Genomic DNA, 21683 nt, shown 5'->3' on the forward strand with positions numbered 1-21683 from the left:
TAGTGTGACTGGTTGTTGAGAAACTTTAAAAGGTTTACCATCTACGTTATCAGAGTTTGAAACCTATAATAATGATGTTCTCTTTTATTGGAATCAAACTGGGACCCCAAAAGGTTTCTACATAATTTTTGCCAAATGCGTGGTTCGCATCCAGCACGCCCCTCTTGCCTCCCACTAGGGGTGACAATTTTGACTCAAACCCTTTTAAATGGGTCAGTATGAATTGTTTTACAAATTAAATGGGTTGGTTTGGATAAAATATTTTAACTAGATGGGTCAAAATGAGTCATTTGAAATTCATCTTATTATTTTCGAGTCAAAATGAGTCGAAAAGTTCAAAGAAATGGGTCGATGAGAGTTAGTGTCCTAAAAAAATGTGGCAGGTTTCGGATCGGAACGGTTTTCGTACAAGACAGGTTTCGACACAAAACGGGGTTCAAATTGGAATGGGTTCAGTTCATGTTTCAAGCCAACACGGGACGGGTTGGGTTTTGGTTTCTTTTTGGTCGATTACAGACTCGTTTTGTCCACTTTTTCAGTTTCGTTTTTGTTCGATTTGAATTCTTTTAGTTTCCTTTTGATTGACTTTTTCGATTTCCATTGATTTGGTTTGGTTTTGGCTTTTGTTTCATTTTCGCCGATTTTCGGTTTCGGTTCGATTCTCGGTGGTTTTTTTTTAATGGAACGAGGACATTGGATGAAACATTTTAGTGTTTTACTTTTTTTATTTATGATTTATCTTTTGAATTATATTTTTTTTTTGAATATTTTGTCGGTTTTTATCTTAATAGAAAGCCCCTCAAATAAAATTCAAAAAAATAATAAAAAACATCATAACTTAAAATATAAATAAAAACAAAAAATCTAAAAAAATCAAAATGTTTCCGCCGCTAACCAAATCAAAACAACATTTTTTTTAATTGACTCGTTCTGACACAAACTCGTTTTGACCAATAACTCGTTTCAACCCATGACTCGTTCGACCCAACCCATTTGCCACCTCTACCTCCCACGTAACCCAACTAGCATTTGTTTAGATTAAACTCAACATGAAAATAATTAATTGTAAAATAAGTTTTATAAAACATATCAAGGTATAAAATTTATACATAAAAGTAAATTAAAGTATTTAACCGATTCCTAAAAATAATATTCCTTTATATTCCAGATTAAACTCAACATGAAAATAATTAATTGTAAAATAAGTTTTATAAAACATATCAAGGTATAAAATTTATACATAAAAGTAAATTAAAGTATTTAACCGATTCCTAAAAATAATATTCCTTTATATTCCGTACTCTCTCCAGTGGGACCAAAATAATTGGAAGCCGTGAACACTGACACCCAAGTAAATATCCAAACACCACCTCCACCAAACATAATTCCACCAACACAAATATTATTAATAATAATAATTTGTGGTTTTTTGTATTTTAGCATGTGAATGCATTATTAAATATTAACCACACCATTGCATTTGCTTCTTCAACTCCTAGTATAACTAACTCATCACACATCTCCTTACTTCTTGTCTTCAACACCTGCTGCCACCATCATCACTTATTCACAGGTACACATATTATTACATTTTAATATGCTAAGTCTTAGCCAATTATACAATACTTATTATTTGTAACTGTAAATCTTGTGTAAGTACTTTTGTTAACTGTCGTACTTACAAACCTGTTTAGAGAATCAACGTATGTTCCTCACATTTACTTTTGATGCATTTGGTTTTCTGGCCCAGAGACTGTGAATTTTTTGAGTAGGGTGTCGTACACGGAACCTCTTCGGCTCCTGTGTCCCAAAGCTTCGTTTTTAATAGGACTGGCTTTGATATTCAAAAGTGGGTTTGCGGCGCAGCTTGTTGCCCGTTTGTCTGTCACTTTATTGTAATCGTTTTGAATTTAGTGGTAAAGTAAATGAAAATGCCTAAAAAAAACTTGTTTGTAATAGTTTTTCGACTAGTTTGAGTCTAATAAAGATTCCTATAGGTTAAGGATTAGACGGTTGTAAATAAAGGTTATTTGTAATCATGTTAATTGTAAGTTTGTAACAATTAATAATACAAACGAGATTTATATTCATAAGCTATGAAAATAACCTTTAGAATGTGACATTTGTCAATTTTCATATATGTAACAGCCGTAAATGGCGACCGCGGCTGCATTGAATTGCATGTCAAGAGGCTCAGTTTCCTACAATGCAGTGGCTGCAATGTCCGTTAGGCGAGAACCGAAAGCGACAGCGTTTAGAATGGGCAATACACAGATGACAGTTCATGAAGGGCTTCGGGTTGTGTACAACGCGAGATTGGTTAAAACACACAGATGTGAAAATGTGAAATCAAGAAAAGTGATAGTGTGTGGTTTAGGTATGAATTTGGTGTTTGTTGCTGCGGAAGTAGGCCCGTGGAGCAAAACCGGTGGATATCGGCTCGATGGCACTCCCATCCCAACAACAGGGAAGGGAGCTCAATTACACAGTTTGCATGTAGATCAATTCCAAATTTGTAAAGGCCAGAGCCACTTCTAATGGAAATGATTCTCCTTAGAACATCGACGCTGATGATTTTACATTTATACTTTATGAACTATCAACACGAATATGCTGGTTTTCACCGCATAATTACGTGGAAAGTCGTTGCGTGGGGAAGGCGGCAAAACCCGCATAAACCCAAAAAACGGCAAACCTTCACGCAGGTCAGTTGAAGGGGAAAAGTTCAGTCATCCCACTAAATGAAAGTGCCGGTCTATCCGCATGAATCATGATAAACTGAACACTAACCTATTAACAACCGCGCGTCGAACGGTTAATTTATTCAACACTAATATGCCGGTTTTCACCGCATAATTACGTGGAAAGTCGTTGCGTGGGGAAGGCGGCAAAACCCGCATAAACCCAAAAAACGGCAAACCTTCACGCAGGTCAGTTGAAGGGGAAAAGTTCAGTCATCCTACTAAATGAAAGTGCCGGTCTATCCGCATGAATCATGATAGAGGAAACTGAACACTAACCTATTAACAACCGCGCGTCGAACGGTTAACTTATTCAAAACAGAGAATTTCTAACAAAAGGATGAGGAAAACCTACACGCAGGTCAGATATAGGTAAAGTTTAGCCATCCTACTAAGTGCAAGTGACGGTCCTACCCGCAGAATTACGAAAGAGGAAGCAAAACTTCAACCATCTACCACGTTCAAAGGTTAACTTATCCTAAACACTTAGAAATTTCAAAAAAGATGAGGAAAACCTCCACGCAGGTCAGACGTAGGTAAAGTTTAGCCATCCTACTAAGTGCAAGTGACGGTCCTACCCGCACAATCACGAAAGAGGAAGCAAAACTTCAACCTATTATCTACCACGTTCAAAGGTTAACTTATTCTACACTTGGAAAATTGCTAATTTAAACTAAAGTATGCAAGTCATATAACGTTTATAAAGCCAGGAATCCAGAGAAAGTAGCGGTCTTACCCGCACAAAGATTTATATTTCACAATGATTCATTACAAGAATGGCCGGGTAACTACCCGCCTACAAGAAAATAAATCTATACAAGCTAAATCTATCCTAACAGTGGGAAGGGATCTTCAGGATCAGGCTTCAGGGCCACTTCCACTTGGACCCGCACCATCAGTAGAACGTGGCGGTTCAAGGAAAGCTTTAAGGATAGCTAGCCCATCATCAGCAGCAGCAACTTGGTTCACCTTCTCCACCACCGGATGCGGGAAGGCGGCATACTGATTCACTGCTTGGTCGTAAACAGCTTCAGTATCTACATTATACAAAAGGAAGTTGGAAGGCGGGATGCCTTTCTCAACGAACCCTAGACCAAGCAGGAAGCCGGCCTTTTCCCCATCCTCGTGAGAAGCGTTGAGGGCTGCGCTCATAGCATCGTCATAAGACGTATCAGCAAAGACTCGATGCACAACCTACAAGAAAATATACAAGTGTCAACATTTTCTATTTACAAAGAAAAGCGTAAAGAAATGAAAAGCATACCTGAGATAACGCTTCTCGAAGAAGCCATTCCTTGGCAACCAGAGCTTCTTGGAGGGCAGCTTGAGCTTCGTTACGGGCGCGTTCGGCTTCACTCTTGTTGAGGTTGGCAAGCAACACTTCTTTAGCCGCAGCCTCTTCGACGCCCTTTAGCTTCCGCTCAGTGTGGTCAAGCACCCCCCTCTGGTCCAAGATCTCTTGGAGCTTTTTGGCGTCTTCCATCGCCAAGGCATCATGAGCCTGCTGGAGAGCCTCTAATTTGGCTTTAAGCTCTTCATTCTCCACGCGTAGAGGCTCAGCAACAGCCTCAGCCTTGGTGGCCCTCTCGGTTGCGTTCCTTGCAGTTTCCTTAGCCAGCCGAAGCTGTTCATTAACAGCTTGGGCAGCCTTGGAACGGGCCTCGAGCCGGGCCTGAACTTCAACCTCGAGGGCCTTGAAGGCCTTCTCTTTTTCCGCAGCCACTGCGGTAAGCCTTTGGTTCTCCTCCCGGACAGCCCGCGCCTGAGCTACTTCTTTAATGCGAGCTGCTTTTAACTTGTTGTTTTCACGACAAAGCAGCTCGACGCGCGGCTGCATCCGGGCCAGGAGAACCCGAAGCTCATTGGTTAGCCTACCCTCCTGGTAGCTAGCCATGGCTTCCCCCAACGCACCACTGGGAGCAGCGTGACGAGCCCACTCCACGCACTCCACAGGGGTGCGAAGGGTTGTTCCTCGGCGGATGTTCCATCGTGGAACATACACTTCATTGGAATCCGACACTGCAAAAAACAAAAAGCAGTTAGGAAAAGATGATAAAAATATATAAAATAGGCCAAAAGAACCCTACGCACCTGTAGGGTCAATAACAGGCCGATAGCCGCCAAACCCATCACCTGAACCCAAGGGAAATCCATCCAAGAGGTCAGGTGTGACATCTGCCCCGATCCGACCCGACCCAGGTACCCGTTTCTCTGACCCGATCTCTCTTTTATTATTTAATATTTATACTTATATTTTACTTTTAATAATAATATATATTTTCCTTCCCGCCTCTTTCTCTCTCTTTCTTTCCGCCGTCCCGTCCCTCTTCCTTCTCTCTTTCCGCCTTCTTTTCCCTCTTGTCGCCGTCCCGCCCTTACGCCTTGTTTTCCCTCCTCTTTGCTTGTCCTTTGGTTCTTCCCGCCTAAGGATGTCTGCAGCTCCACGCGCCAGACTCCTTATATGGAAGCCTGCGTGAAGACATCTTGTTCCTGCGATGCGTGAAGAGAGCTCTTCTCGCAGCGCGCTAAGAATGCATGTTCTTCCCGCAATGCGCTAAGAATGTATGTTCCTCCCGCGATGCGCTTAGAATTCTTGTTCTTCACGCAGCACGCTAAGGATTTGTGATTCTTCCCGCAGTGCGCTAAGGATTTTTGTGCCAGCCTTCGCGCTCGCGCACTCAGCCTTCTCGCGCTAAACCTTTGAGTTTTCTTCTGTTTAATCTAGCCGTTTGCTTTTGTGTTGTCTTATCTTCTGTGCTGTTGACCTAACCTATCTAATGTCTGAATAGTTACTTTCGGCGCAGCATGCGTACCAACCCCCATTGGTTGGTAGAAAAAGTGACTGACATTATCTTTTGAGATCTGCTTTTGCCATGCTTGACCAGTACCTTTATCTGATCCGCCCATGCCTGTTACTGTTCCCTGTCAGCTTTATCTTGCCCCCTGCAGCTGCCATATCTTTTGATATCTTTTGCTTTTGGAATCTTTTGCTTTTTGAGATCTTTTCCCCTTTTCTAGGGATTATGTCTCCTAGGGTTTTTCTATAAATAATAATAATATTTCATAACACATCACACACAAAACACTTAATCTCTCCTGTTCTCTTGCTCCTTGCTCTCTCTGCCGTCTTCCTCTCTGCCTCCGTCTTCCTCCTTGTTCTTCCTGCTTTTCCGGTAATATATATTATATATAATAGTTTACTTATTAATTATGCTAACTTATAATCAAGACTTAAAACCAATCGTTAAAACAATAATCTTATTTATAGGTTAACTTGTGCTTGTTTAAAGTTGGTTCTTGCTTTATCTACCACCGCATCGTTTATCAAGTGAGTTATCTCGTATCTAATCCCTTTTTATTTTAAATGCTTTGGGATGTTCATGTGTTCATACAAAACTTGAGTCTTAAACTTGTTTATGAACTTTAGTCGCGCAGTATCCCATGTGTTGAGGACGTTTACTTGGCTGTTTATTTGTATGTGTGTATCATTAACCGCTTTGTTCGGCCTATTCCGCAGTTCCGTTGGTACCATTAGTTGAACACGGGAGACCTATCGTTTACGGTTTTCTTTGTTTACACTTGCACAGATGTTTTCTCGTTTTTATGCTCAATTGGGAGCATGGATTGAACTATGATCTATGAACTATCTTAGGCTTGATCACAATCTGATTACACCCTTGTTAAACTCTAGACATACACGTGTTGCGCGCAGATTTACTGTGATTATCTATGATTATCTATTAAACTTGATTTCTCACCAACACGCAAGTGTTTGACGTTTATTTTAACACATGTTCAGGTTTGCAGTAGCTGTTTTGGAGCTTGTGGACACGTAGGACGTTTTTACTTTTGGACCTAGAATTAAAATGTATCAAGACAAGTTAATGTTGTTTGAATGTTATAATTTATAATATATTGATTTATGTTTGATTTATGTTCTTTATTTTCCCCGCTGCGCGTGCGCGATAAAATGTGTATTAATAAATATTGACACCAATAGTGTCGCGAGTAATGAAGCAATATGTGGCGCCCCGATGTATAATCCGCCTTTGGTCGGGGTGTTACAGATTGGTATCAGAGCTCGTTGACTTTAGGATAGGTGGTTAGACGTAACGGCCTAGAATACCTAAGAGTCCCTTCTCGCGCATGAGAGAAATCTCATGTTTGCGCGCTTATTGTTAATTACTCGTTATTTATGAATATGCTCGCACTTGCGCAGTATATGATTTTATGTTCTATTTCGCGATATTTCGATTTTTGTGAATTTCGATTTTTATTGATTTTACTTACATATTCGTTTGTTGGGATTGAAAATCCGAAAAGTCATGGTGATACATGAATAGTTGATTTTCAATTTCCATTTACGATTATGTTCTGAGGTTGGAGACTTGAAAAGTCATGGTGATACATGAATTGTCAACCTCCAATACTCATTTTCTTGTATGTTTTATATTGAGGATTGAAAAGTCATGGTGATACATGAATCGTCAATCTCCAATACTCGTTTGCCCGTATATTTTAAATTGGGAATTCGGAAAGTCATGGTGATACATGAATTGTCGATTCTTGATTCGAATTTGTTACCTCTATTAAGTCTGCATTTAGGATCATTTATTTTACTTTAACTTTTGATAGTATCTAACTCCGTGAAACCAAGCTTTATAAAGTTAAACTTTGCGATAAAAACCAAGATATTAACTAAAATTAAAACTTTTATAGAATGCCTCCGCTATCTCGCCGATTTCAGAGAAGAGAAGCCTCGCGCATGCGTAGACAGCAACGTTCCCAGGAAATGGCCGCCGCAATAGCCCAAGCCTTGAGCCAAAACAATACCTCCAGTTATAACATTAAGTCCTTTAATGCGGGTAACCCTCCGAAGTTCACAGGTCTTGAAGGAGCCACCGTGATGCTCCAATGGCTTGAGAAGATTGAAAACGCTTTCCTCCATACCCAATGCCCCTCAGAAAGACGAACCCTATATGCTTCCAGTGTCTTGGAATCCAGAGCGCTTACATGGTGGAATGGAGTAGCTCATGCGCGTGGCGCAGAGGCTGCTTCTAGCATGACATGGGAGGAATTCAAGGAAATTCTTACGCGAGAATTCTGCCCTCCCAACGAAGTTAAGCGCCTGGAGGAAGAATTCTGGAACTTGAAGCAATACAGCGGTGAAGCGCGCGAGTACGCGACGCGCTTCCACGAGCTAAGCTTACTGGTCCCTCACCTTGTTACCCCTTCCCGCCGAGCCATAGAGAAATTCCTTGGGGGTCTCCCCATGGAAATTCAAGATTCTGTATGGGCCAGAAACCCAGTTACCCTCTCTGACGCCATTGAGTTGGCCGCTGTGCTCAGCGACAACCATGTCAGAGCAGGAACCCTGTTCCTGCGGGGAACTGAGAAGACCAAACCCACCAAGACTGTCCCTGAACCAACAGAAACCAAACCAGAACCCTCAAACCATAACCAGAAACGTAGGCGCAGACAAGCCTATGCGCTTACCAACCCGCCCATTACCCAACAACCCATTTATCAACCTCCAGTTTATGCGCCTAACCCACTGTCAACCTACCCAGCACCTCCTGTAGTCCACAACTATGCCTTAACCAATCCAGCACTTCCTGCCCCGCCAACTAAGAAACCTTACACAGGAAACCAACCCTTTTGCCCAACCTGTAGACTTCATCACCCACCTCAAGTCCCGTGTCGACAATGTAACCGATGTGGCCGCGTAGGTCACTCCGTTGAGTACTGTAGAACCCCTCCCTCCAATCCGATTGCGCCAACACCACCAGCCTACCCGCAGAACCCACAGCCAACTTACCAAAACCCACGACCCAGATCGTGCTTTAACTGCGGTGATCCAAGTCATTTCCGGAACGCGTGCCCAAGGCTACAAGTTCAGATTACTCAAGCGAATCCGGTGAACCAGATTTCAAACCAAGTGACGCGTGGACGAGCTTTTAACATAACCGCGCACCAAGCGCAAGCGAATAACGACGTAGTTAATGGTACATTTTTGCTTAACGGATTTTATGCATCTATGCTTTTTGATACTGGCGCCGATAGAAGTTTTATCTCTCGCGCCTTCGAGCAGAAGCTTGCGCGACCGCGCAACGATTTAAAAGAAAATTTTTCAGTTGAATTGGCTAATGGTGAAACTGTTTTAATAAACTCGGTGATTAAAGATTGTACGCTTAACCTTAACGAAAACGATTTTCTGATCGACCTCATCCCCATGCCTCTTGGAAGCTTTGATGTTATTATTGGTATGGACTGGCTCTCGAAGAATCGCGCCGAAGTTATTTGCGCCAAGAAATTGATTCGCATACCTCGAGAAAATGGTGATCTTCATATTTACGGCGAAAAACCCTCCAGTGGTCTTAAACTTATGTCTTGCGCCGAAGCCCAAAGACTCATGCGGAAGAAGTGTATTGCATTTCTAGCCCATGTGGTTAAACCCGATGAAGGAAAGAAGCTTCGCGATATCCCTGTTGTGCGTGATTTCCCTGAAGTTTTTCCTGATGATCTTCCTGGTATCCCTCCCGCTCGTGAAGTCGAGTTCCGTATTGATCTTGTCCCTGGTGCTTCCCCCGTGGCTAAATCTCCTTACCGTCTTGCACCCGCTGAGATGCAAGAATTGGCCAGCCAACTTCAAGAGTTGACTGCTAAAGGATTCATTCGCCCTAGCTCTTCGCCCTGGGGTGCTCCGGTGTTGTTCGTTAAAAAGAAAGATGGATCGTTCCGCATGTGTATTGATTACCGCGAGTTGAACAAACTCACCATTAAAAACCGGTATCCCTTACCGCGTATTGACGACCTCTTTGATCAACTCCAAGGTGCCTCTTGTTTCTCGAAGATTGATCTCCGCTCTGGCTATCATCAGTTGCGCATCCGCGATGAAGATGTTCCGAAGACTGCTTTTCGTACTCGTTATGGCCATTTTGAATTCTTGGTCATGTCCTTCGGTTTAACCAACGCACCCGCCGTTTTCATGGATCTTATGAATCGGGTGTGTAGGCCTTTCTTGGATAAATTCGTGATCGTGTTTATCGATGATGTTTTGGTGTATTCTAAGACCAAGGCCGAGCATGAGCAACATCTCCGATTGGTATTGCAAAAGCTTAGAGCCGAGCAACTCTATGCTAAGCTTTCCAAGTGTGAATTTTGGTCTGATGAAGTACAGTTTCTTGGTCATGTTGTAAACAAGATGGGTATTCATGTCGACCCATCCAAGATTGAAGCAATCAAGAACTGGATTACGCCATCCTCTCCTTCTGAGATCCGTTCCTTTCTGGGCTTAGCTGGTTATTACCGGCGTTTCATTTCGAACTTCTCAAAGATCGCTTTGCCTTTAACAGCTCTTACGCACAAAGGTAAACCATATATTTGGGGCTCGAAGCAAGAAGAAGCCTTTCTAACGCTCAAGCGTTTGTTGTGTGAAGCTCCTGTTCTTGCGCTACCTGAGGGTAATGATGATTTTGTCGTGTATTGCGATGCATCCAACCAAGGTCTCGGTTGTGTTCTTATGCAACGAGGCAAGGTTATCGCTTACGCATCAAGGCAACTCAAGGTTCATGAAAAGAATTATACAACTCACGACCTCGAGCTTGGTGCAGTTGTTTTTGCCTTGAAGATCTGGAGACACTACCTTTATGGTACTAAGTGTATCCTCTACACTGACCATAAAAGCCTTCAGCATATCTTTGATCAAAAGGAACTTAACATGAGGCAACGCCGATGGAACGAACTCATCAGCGATTACGATTGTGAGATCCGGTATCATCCTGGTAAGGCTAATGTGGTAGCCGATGCGCTCAGCCGAAAACCCTGCCAACTTAACTGTATCTTGCCGCGCACCCAGCTTCACTTCGCGCCGATTCAAAGCAACCTTGAATCGCGTATTCGTGACGCGCAGCGCGCATCCATCAGTAATGGTAACCTTCGCGCCGAGTTAGCGTGTGGCGCGGAAGCACTTTTTGTCCCTAATCTGAGTGGAATTCTCTGCTATCTTAATCGCATCTGGATTCCCTTTGATGAGAATCTTCGCGCTGATATCCTGAGTGAAGCGCACAAATCTCGATATTCTATTCATCCTGGCGCTGATAAGATGTACAAGGATTTGCGCATTACTTATTGGTGGCCTGGCATGAAAAAGGATATTGCTGTGTTCATAGCTAAGTGCCTGACTTGTTCTAAAGTTAAAGCTGAACACCAACGCCCATCTGGTTTGCTCGAACAACCAGAAATTCCTACGTGGAAATGGGAAGGTATAGCGATGGACTTTATTACCAAGTTACCTTTGACAGCAAGCAAACATGATAGCATTTGGGTAATAGTGGATCGATTGACTAAGTCTGCTCACTTTCTGCCCATTCGTGAAAACTACCGTGTTGAGCATCTCGCGCAGCTTTATGTCAAGGAAATCGTCTGCCGCCATGGTACTCCTTTGAGCATCATATCCGATCGCGATGGCCGTTTTATATCTCGCTTTTGGAAATCTCTCCAATCTGCGCTAGGAACTCGCTTGGACATGAGTACGGCATATCATCCTCAGACTGACGGTCAGTCTGAGCGAACTATTCAAACTCTTGAGGATATGCTCCGATCTTGTGTTCTTGATTTTGGAGGTAATTGGGATTCACACCTGCCTTTGATCGAGTTTTCTTATAACAACAGCTATCATTCCAGTATCGGTATGGCCCCATTTGAAGCACTTTACGGTCGTAAATGCCGCTCCCCGATTTGTTGGAGCGAAGTGGGTGAAACTCAAATCACAGGACCCGAACTTGTTCAAGAGACAACCGATAAAATCGCCAAGATCCGTGATCATCTGCTGACTGCCAGAAGCCGACAGAAGAGTTACGCAGATCGTAGGCGAAAGCCTCTCGAATTTCAAGTTGGTGATCTTGTTCTCCTCAAAGTGTCGCCTTGGAAAGGTGTTGTCCGCTTTGGGAAGAAGGGTAAGCTTGCTCCTCGTTATGTTGGTCCATTCAAGATTCTCGCGCGTGTGGGAAAAGTTGCCTACAGACTTGACCTGCCGCCCGCGCTCAGTAATGTGCATCCAACGTTCCATGTATCCAATCTCAAGAAGTGTTTAGCTGACGAGAACCTTCACATTCCACTTGATGAAGTTCAAGTTGATGAATCCATGCATTTCATTGAGAAGCCTGTTGAGATTATGGATCGCGAGGTTAAGCAAACCAAGCGCAGTCGTATCCCTATCGTGAAAGTTCGCTGGGAGTCCAAGCGCGGAGCCGAGTTTACATGGGAAAGGGAAGATCAAATGAAGATCAAGTACCCGCACCTGTTCTCTGCGCAACCTACTTCGAGATAAATTTCGGGACGAAATTTCTTAAAGTAGGGGAGACTGTGACATCTGCCCCGATCCGACCCGACCCAGGTACCCGTTTCTCTGACCCGATCTCTCTTTTATTATTTAATATTTATACTTATATTTTACTTTTAATAATAATATATATTTTCCTTCCCGCCTCTTTCTCTCTCTTTCTTTCCGCCGTCCCGTCCCTCTTCCTTCTCTCTTTCCGCCTTCTTTTCCCTCTTGTCGCCGTCCCGCCCTTACGCCTTGTTTTCCCTCCTCTTTGCTTGTCCTTTGGTTCTTCCCGCCTAAGGATGTCTGCAGCTCCACGCGCCAGACTCCTTATATGGAAGCCTGCGTGAAGACATCTTGTTCCTGCGATGCGTGAAGAGAGCTCTTCTCGCAGCGCGCTAAGAATGCATGTTCTTCCCGCAATGCGCTAAGAATGTATGTTCCTCCCGCGATGCGCTTAGAATTCTTGTTCTTCACGCAGCACGCTAAGGATTTGTGATTCTTCCCGCAGTGCGCTAAGGATTTTTGTGCCAGCCTTCGCGCTCGCGCACTCAGCCTTCTCGCGCTAAACCTTTGAGTTTTCTTCTGTTTAATCTAGCCGTTTGCTTTTGTGTTGTCTTATCTTCTGTGCTGTTGACCTAACCTATCTAATGTCTGAATAGTTACTTTCGGCGCAGCATGCGTACCAACCCCCATTGGTTGGTAGAAAAAGTGACTGACATTATCTTTTGAGATCTGCTTTTGCCATGCTTGACCAGTACCTTTATCTGATCCGCCCATGCCTGTTACTGTTCCCTGTCAGCTTTATCTTGCCCCCTGCAGCTGCCATATCTTTTGATATCTTTTGCTTTTGGAATCTTTTGCTTTTTGAGATCTTTTCCCCTTTTCTAGGGATTATGTCTCCTAGGGTTTTTCTATAAATAATAATAATATTTCATAACACATCACACACAAAACACTTAATCTCTCCTGTTCTCTTGCTCCTTGCTCTCTCTGCCGTCTTCCTCTCTGCCTCCGTCTTCCTCCTTGTTCTTCCTGCTTTTCCGGTAATATATATTATATATAATAGTTTACTTATTAATTATGCTAACTTATAATCAAGACTTAAAACCAATCGTTAAAACAATAATCTTATTTATAGGTTAACTTGTGCTTGTTTAAAGTTGGTTCTTGCTTTATCTACCACCGCATCGTTTATCAAGTGAGTTATCTCGTATCTAATCCCTTTTTATTTTAAATGCTTTGGGATGTTCATGTGTTCATACAAAACTTGAGTCTTAAACTTGTTTATGAACTTTAGTCGCGCAGTATCCCATGTGTTGAGGACGTTTACTTGGCTGTTTATTTGTATGTGTGTATCATTAACCGCTTTGTTCGGCCTATTCCGCAGTTCCGTTGGTACCATTAGTTGAACACGGGAGACCTATCGTTTACGGTTTTCTTTGTTTACACTTGCACAGATGTTTTCTCGTTTTTATGCTCAATTGGGAGCATGGATTGAACTATGATCTATGAACTATCTTAGGCTTGATCACAATCTGATTACACCCTTGTTAAACTCTAGACATACACGTGTTGCGCGCAGATTTACTGTGATTATCTATGATTATCTATTAAACTTGATTTCTCACCAACACGCAAGTGTTTGACGTTTATTTTAACACATGTTCAGGTTTGCAGTAGCTGTTTTGGAGCTTGTGGACACGTAGGACGTTTTTACTTTTGGACCTAGAATTAAAATGTATCAAGACAAGTTAATGTTGTTTGAATGTTATAATTTATAATATATTGATTTATGTTTGATTTATGTTCTTTATTTTCCCCGCTGCGCGTGCGCGATAAAATGTGTATTAATAAATATTGACACCAATAGTGTCGCGAGTAATGAAGCAATATGTGGCGCCCCGATGTATAATCCGCCTTTGGTCGGGGTGTTACATCAGGCAGATGGGAAGGAGGCAGAGGTTGGCGAGAAGCCCCATGCATACCTGAAGGATCGGCCGTCGTTGCCGATGACGGAGGCATGGTAGAAGCCGCCGCGGAATCCACAGCAAAAGTAACCGCCGGCTCAGTGAAAGATGCGGTAAAAATGGCACTCACAGCCGGCGGTGACGTCATCACAGCTGGAACAGTCGGCTCAACAGAGTGAGCAACTGAACCAGTGGAAGCAGGCGCAGGCGCAGCCGCCTGGGTCGTCGCCTCAGGTAGGCTGACCGGGCCTACCGTCATTGGCGGGGGGGTACTCCTCCCCGCTCCACCCTGGAATGCGTCAACATCCACGCCTGCACAAAGAAGATAAAGTGTTAATGACGAAAAGCTATGAAGTCAAAAGATAAAATAGTCTGTACTTACGGGTTTTCTTGAGCCTGAAAGTGCGGACAGGCGGGGACGAACCCGATGGAGCCGGCCTTTTTGCGCCGCTCACCGTCGTCATCCGGGGCTCTCCGGAGGTGACAGTCGCAGCCTCCGGAGCGGTGGTCTTATCACCACCGGGGTTCCCCGCCACCTCCTCGCTCTCGGCCTCTGAGTCAGACCGAGGCACTGGATCGGCAGTGGAGGCCACCTTCTCATTCCCCTTCCCGCCGGCAGCCTTCTTCTTCCGCACCAACGGAGGACCATCTGCGGATTCCTCATCAGAACATACGATTAGAGGAATTCCAGCAGAGGTTTCAACATTGAGGGGTCGAGGGTTGAATAGCGCCTTACCTGGCCGCCTGGCGCTAAGGATCTCGTGGCCTAGTGGGTAGACCTCCACGAACCGATCCGCCGTTTGTTCTAGGATGGGCAACTCGTTCTCGTCTAGAGCGCGAGTACCCATCCGAGCGGGACCGTCAGCCTCCCGCGGGTACATGAGCGACTGCAAGTCGTTCCCGTCTGAAATAAACAGGAAAGAAGTTAGAAGAAATTCTAAATCAACAAAAAGAAACAGACCATAACGTAAGGAACAGAGTTCGAACCGTATTCAAGGACGATTGGGATCTTTTGCGCATCCTTCCACACCCGGCTCATCCCCAGCATCACCATCCCAGACTCCGCAAACCGGTAAACCGGAGATTGGACTCGGGATATCTTCGAAAACCATTCCGCCTCCTGGTAGTTGGAGGCGTGAAGGCTGGGAAGTGCTTGCCCATTCTTGAATTTCATGGCAAGGGGGATGGCGCGAGCGGAAATGTAGAAGAACTCCCTCTTCCACGATCGAAGACTGCGCTCGGTTGCGCAAATCTTCAAACCCTTAATCCGGGTTATCAATGTGTACCACCCCTGGATGCATCTCCAGGAGTAGAAGGTCATCAGGCGGTCGACAAAGGGCTCAATGCCCATAATCCGGCACACCCACTCGAAGTGGCGAATCTTCGCAATCGCCATCGGGTGCACCTCGGTCAGGTGCACACCGTGTCTCTCTAGGACACGGTACACAAACTTTGTCAACGAGAACCTAAAATTCCTGTACACAAAAAATGCAGCATATACCGCGATCTTGCCTCTGGGGGCATCATACACCGTTTGATGGGGTTCAGGAAACTCAGGCTCGAGAGACTCGAGCATGAACTTCCTGACGACGTACTGATACAGATCGACGGGCAGAGCACACTGGCACTCGCCAGCAGTACTCTTGTCATCGGCTGTAGATTCGAGATCATGAGAAGACATCTTACAAGATGAAAGAAGAAAACGATTTCAAGAGAATGCTTGCCTGAAAAGGTGAGTATTCGCCGGAAATCGTTTAGAGGATGAAGAGAAAAGTGAAAAGTGTGGATTACAAAGAACCCTCTCCCCCTTTATATACTAATCGCAATTAATGCGATGAATTTAATGCGGAGGAGAGAGAAATCGAAGGTGCAATGAAACTATGACACGTGGCAAAAAGCAAGCTGGCAACAGCTGTTGAAAGGACGCGTACCATTAATTTCGCGGCCACGCGCCCGAAAAATCGCGCCCACGCGCCTGAAAAAGCGTCTGGAATGACCATGTACTGTCACGTCACCATAACTTCCTGCACGTCCTGACACAGTCAGAAGAAACCGTCGCACGACGTTTCAGAGGTTTGGACTGTTCTTATCCTTTCACCAACCTTTCGAATTTCAAAAATTCAAAAAGATTCAAAAGTAAGCGGGAAAATACCCCTTACCTTGGCAACCAAGTAACCATAAGACGGGTGCGGGTACAGTGTTAAGGCAAAACCCTTCACATACTTAGCACCTGCAGGGAATTGAAGCCAAGAATACCTTGGCAACCAAGTAACCATAAGACGGGTGCGGGTACAGTGTAAAGGCAAAACCCTTCACATACCTAGCACCCGTAGGGAATTGACGCCAGGAATACCTTGGAAGTAAAGTAACCGTAAGACGAGCGCGGGTACAGTGTTAAGGCAAAACCCTTCACATACCTAGCGCTCCGCAGGGAATTGAAACCAAGAAGGATCTTCTGGGCAATGCTTGCGGAAACGGAAATAACATCCCTGCATAGCGGGAACGTCGAGAACTACATTATTTGAAGCTCCAGGATGGAATTGGTGGTTTTAACATAATTGATCACTATGTTCAAAACTACCAAAACCTCATGGAGAATCCACACAAGTGGGACTCAACGCTCCTGACTTGCGAGGATGTTACAGACCTAGCCGCATCATACCCAAAGATCAAGCAGGAAAGTCGGGAATTTCTGCAAGTGACAAGGACTTCCGCGGGAAGAATCCCCATGGAAAACCTTAAAACTAAACCCTTTTCAAAACCCTTTGCTTAAGTCCAAAAGTTCACCTCACTTTATTAAACATTCATGAGAAGAACATTGGACTGGGGGGACTTGAAGAGGTAGGTCCCAGCAGAGCCCAGTTGGACCCGCAAGACTCACCTTGAAGAGGGACGTCTGCGCAGAAACCAACTGGATCCGCAGGACCAACCATGCTCAGAGACGTGACGTCCTTACGCGCAGTACGCAAGCTGTTCCCGCAGGAAATGCCTCCCAATGGTGAAGTAATCTGCCTGTTCCCGCAGCTGCGGATACAAGCCATCAGGGAAGGCCACCCGCGCAGCAAGGCTACACGCACAAGGCACTTAGCTCTTAATCATTCAGTGTCACCTGAAGGAATGAGCAAAGCCGGGAACAATCCCGCACAAAGGCGGGAGGGGGAATACTCCCGCCCAACTAAGCCAGTCCGTACGATACGGGAAGATCTTCTGTACTGTACCTGACGAGGTATGGGCAAAAGATCTGACCAAAGATACGACAGCTTATTGACAACAGTATGGCGAGCAGCATGCTCTTGTACTGTATGTCACTATTAGCCGCTGCCTACTCACCAACTCCTGTCATACCACGTGCGTAGCCGGCAGTTGGTGGAAAAGGAATAGTACACAGCAGGCCTGGTCACTGTCAGCCGCTGCCTACCCACCAACTACCAGCAGGGCACGTGCGTAGGCCACAGTTGGTGGAACAGGAATACTATTCAGCCGGCCACACCTCCTTGGAAACCTACCTTCGGCTATAAATACCCCAAATGGTATGATCATCTCATCTTATCATATTATCATCATATTATACCTGATATCTTCTCTAGCAATCTCTTAATATACATTTATATTTAAAGAGCAATCTAGTCTGATTCTTACGCTGGAGGGTGGTCACAAGGAGGAACCCCCCCCCCCTTCTCAGTGACAAGCTCACGGTGTCTGTTTTGCAGGTTATCAGAAGAACCATCTTTACCGGGTCTAACCCCTCGTGGGAAACATCTATCTAACCCCAGGTTATCCGTAATCTGCCCGGGGTCCGGTTAGTGTTTCTTCAATACAGATTCTACTAGTTTACAACTGTTGTGTCATAAATGTATGAAATGAATCTCTTTCTTTTATATATAGCTAAAAGTCATTCTTTTTCTTGTTAGGTGAATTTAGCCCACACCAATACTGGTACCATCATATATGATATGATATATATATATATATATATATATATATATATTATATCTCTCTCTTTCACACACACACTTGCTTTTCTTAACAAGCTGTAAATGCATCTTGATATTATTATACATTATAATAATAATATTGACAGCTTTGTAAATCACTTTAATGGAAAAGAAGAAGAAGAAAGCAAGTGCATCTTCATGGCTCACCGCGGTTAAAAGAGCTTTCCGATCTCCAACCAAACACTCCGACAAAAAGTCACACGACAACAACAACAACATTAATCAACATCATAACCACCTTGATGACCAACAAGAAGACGACAAGGTTTCCAATTATTTATTTATTATTATTATTCAGTTCAATTTCACTCCTTCACCTTTCATCTAATTTACTAATTTTTTTTCTTTTTAATTATTATTCCAGAAACGGGATAAAAGAAGGTGGCTGTTTCAAAAGCCCACCGCCACAGCCGCCGTGCCGGAGAATGCACCGGGACAATATGCTCCGGCGACGGTGACGGTGACAAAACCGGCGAGTAGTTATTATTCAAGGGAGGAGTATGCGGCTATTATTATTCAGACGGCTTTCAGAGGTTATCTGGTGAGTGTAAATGCAGGGATTTCGGATAATTTTGAAATGTTTTGAAATGTTTGTTTCAATATGAAAATCGGATAATTTTGGAATGTTTTGGGTTCGGGATTTCGGATAATTTGGATTCGGATTTTTATACGCACTATTTTATTAAGCACGTAGTTTCATGTAGTGATTTGACTGTTTGATTCTAATATCTGAAATTTTCGATAATTTTTGAAATGTTTGTCTTAATATGAAAATTCAGATATCTGAATTTTGGGATGGTTCGGGATTTCGGATAATTCGGGTTCGGATTTTTATGTGCATTATTTTGTTAAGCACGTAGTTTCATGTAGTGATTTGACTGTTTGATTCGGATGTCTGAAATATTCGATAATTTTTGAAATGTTTGTCTTAATATGAAAATTCGGATATCTGAATTTTGGGATGATTTGGGGTTTTGGATAATTCGAGTTCGGATTTTTTATGGGCACTATTTGTTAAGCACATGGTTTCCTCACTTTATGTAGTGATTTGACTTTGATTTATACCATTAAATATTTAAGGTTTGATTAAATAAATGTTAAAACTTAACATTGAGGATTTAACAAATATAACTTACATTATTCATTAATTCATTTTAATGGTTAGTATGTATGTAATTAGTTGGACTTTACTAGGGTAAAAGAGGAACTGCAATTTTGTTGATTTTTTGTTTTATTAAAAATAAAGTTTCGTGACATTTTTTAAAATTAAATAGCTTTTAATACTTCATTACTTTTTATTGTGTCATAACATTTATAAATTAGTACATTCATACAAGTAAGATCGTGCTATAATTTAATAAGATGATGTTTTTTTATATTTTTTTATATTTTTTATATTTATACTAGTAAGATCAACGATTATAATAAGAAAATGAATTTTTTTTTAATTGTGTAACGTATTTTACGATAAATATCGTGTTCTTTTACACTGTGCGGATATGTGCAATGGGTTTAAAGCATTGACACAGGGTGGATGTGTGTCCACGTTTGAAATATTCATGCAATGTGTGCACAGAAATCTCCGTAAATGAATAAACACAAATACTCGTCTTCAATAAAACCCACGTACGAATGTCGTTGGGTTCCTACACTTTTTATAATATGGTTTAGATACGGAAACCGAGCGCCATATGTACATGTATACACATTAGACATGAGTTGGTGTAATAAGGAGAAAAGGGAGGCAATGTTTTTGTAAATGCAAAAAGTCATAATAAAAAGCTTCATCAAATTGGTTTAGTTTAGGATGAAAGCACATGGGAAGTTGCATATGAATGTAGCAAGTGCACATGCACCCACAATCTCCTTTTGGGAAAATGTAACATGTACCATAGTTTTAATCTTAATTTTAAACATGGATTATTACCATGGTACATAAACAAATAAAATAAAAAAAAATTTATAACTTGTATCAAAATTTATTATTTTTTTTCTAGGCAAGAAGAGCTCTTAGGGCACTCAAAGCACTAGTAAAGTTGCAAGCCTTAGCGAGGGGTCACAATGTGAGAAAACAAGCGAAAATGACACTTCAATGCATGCAAGCTTTGGTTAGAGTCCAGGCGCGTGTTCTTGATCAACGCATGAGACAGTCTGATCAAAGTAGTCGAAAATCCACATTTAGCGACACTAATAGCGCCTGGGGTCAACGTTACCATCAAGATATATCCGACCGACGATCCATGGTATTTATTAATAACCTTAAACATTTATACCTATATCATATCACATATATCTATTTACATGTCTTAAATAAGCCTTGTATTGGTTTTGTAACTTTTAGTCACGAGACGGAAGTAGCATTGCTGACGACTGGGACGAACGACCACACACGATTGAGGAAGTTAAAGCCATGCTTCAAAGCAGAGCCGCTAGACGCGAGAAGACATTATCACAAGCTTTCTCTCAAGAGGTAAAATTTAAAAACTTTTTGTATATAAAAAAGTTTTTGGAGTCAGGGATCTCAGTGGGACCCACCGATAGCTTTACTATTAATGGGATTTTACTGGGTATATCTGTTTGTTTTGTTATGCAATAAACTATAATTGATTTTTCTCGTTTTGTGTCATGAAAAGACGAGGGGAAACCGTAGGAACCCATCGATGGGAAGTGATAGCGAGCTCAGTCTTGGAAATAGTCACCAATGGCTAGACAGATGGATGGGATCAAACCGACCGATGACTCGAGCCTCAACCGATCAAAGAGACCGTATCAAAACAGTCGAAGTCGACACCTCTCAACCTTACTCATACCTACCACCTAACCTTTCAAGAAAATCAAGCTACCAATATAACCATCGACCCGCGGGCCTAGTAACACCTTCACAATCCAAAACAAGACCCGTTCAAGTCCGGTCCGCCAGCCCACATTACAGTAATCCAAGTCAAAGCCCGAGTCTAAGGTCAAACTACAGTTTCAACTCTGTTACAAAACAACGTCCTAGGGGTTCGACTAGTGGTAGCTCAATGCCTAACTACATGGCTGCAACCGAGTCAGCTAAGGCTCGTGTCAGGTCTCAAAGTGCGCCAAGACAAAGACCTTCGACCCCTGACCGAGATAGACCCGGGTTAGCCAAGAAAAGGCTATCGTTCCCGGTTCCAGACCCGCATAGTGCATATAAGCAGGCGAGTTTGAGGAGTCCGAGTTTTAGTAGTACTGTGAACGGTGTGGAGCAACATTCTAATTATTCGTCGTGTTATACTGAGAGTTTTGCGGGTGGCGAGGTGTCGCCGTGTTCGACCACTGATCTTAGAAGGTGGATGCAGTGACCAATCTAATAATAATAATAATAATAAGATCTAACTTTGAGTTATTTTTGCTAATTTGATTAATTAGTTTTGGTTTAGAAGTTAAAAAAGATTTAAAGGTGTGAGTGTGAGTGTGAGTGTGAGTGTGAGTGTGAGTGTGAGTGTGAGTGTGAGTGTGAGTGTGAGTGTGAGTGTGAGTGTGAGTGTGAGTGTGAGTGTGAGTGTGAGTGTGAGTGTGAGTGTGAGTGTGATTAATATTTTGTGTGAAATTTTGTTGATGTAAATGCAGAAAGTCAAGTCACATGTATCCTGCTTATTTTGTGGAATGATATAAATATATGGGCTTG

The 21683-nt window shown here is 42.9% G+C and overlaps 1 protein-coding gene across 1 annotated transcript; it reads left to right on the forward strand.

The window, feature by feature from the left end:
* Window positions 1-18042: 18042 nt before the first annotated feature.
* Window positions 18043-21366, forward strand: LOC143630638 (protein IQ-DOMAIN 17-like). Its single transcript, XM_077099604.1, has 5 exons — window positions 18043-18296; window positions 18396-18572; window positions 20029-20274; window positions 20373-20501; window positions 20665-21366. The coding sequence occupies exons 1-5, from the start codon at window positions 18135-18137 to the stop codon at window positions 21355-21357; spliced, it is 1407 nt and encodes a 468-aa protein (XP_076955719.1). The 5' UTR covers window positions 18043-18134; the 3' UTR covers window positions 21358-21366.
* Window positions 21367-21683: the final 317 nt, after the last annotated feature.

The sequence above is a fragment of the Bidens hawaiensis genome, unplaced genomic scaffold (genome assembly GCF_021521415.1).
Source record: "Bidens hawaiensis isolate Kalapana, Puna unplaced genomic scaffold, B.hawaiensis_p1.1 tig00005780_1, whole genome shotgun sequence".
NCBI lineage: Eukaryota > Viridiplantae > Streptophyta > Magnoliopsida > Asterales > Asteraceae > Bidens > Bidens hawaiensis.

What these genes read in the sequence shown, in the direction of transcription:
- LOC143630638 (XM_077099604.1), top strand. Translation starts at nt 18,135, where the DNA reads ATGGAAAAGAAGAAGAAGAAAGCAAGTGCATCTTCATGGCTCACCGCG. An exon ending in TATCCGACCGACGATCCATG is followed by an intron (nt 20,275 to 20,372) that starts GTATTTATTAAT and finishes TGTAACTTTTAG; the next exon opens with TCACGAGACGGAAGTAGCAT. An exon ending in CACAAGCTTTCTCTCAAGAG is followed by an intron (nt 20,502 to 20,664) that starts GTAAAATTTAAA and finishes TGTCATGAAAAG; the next exon opens with ACGAGGGGAAACCGTAGGAA.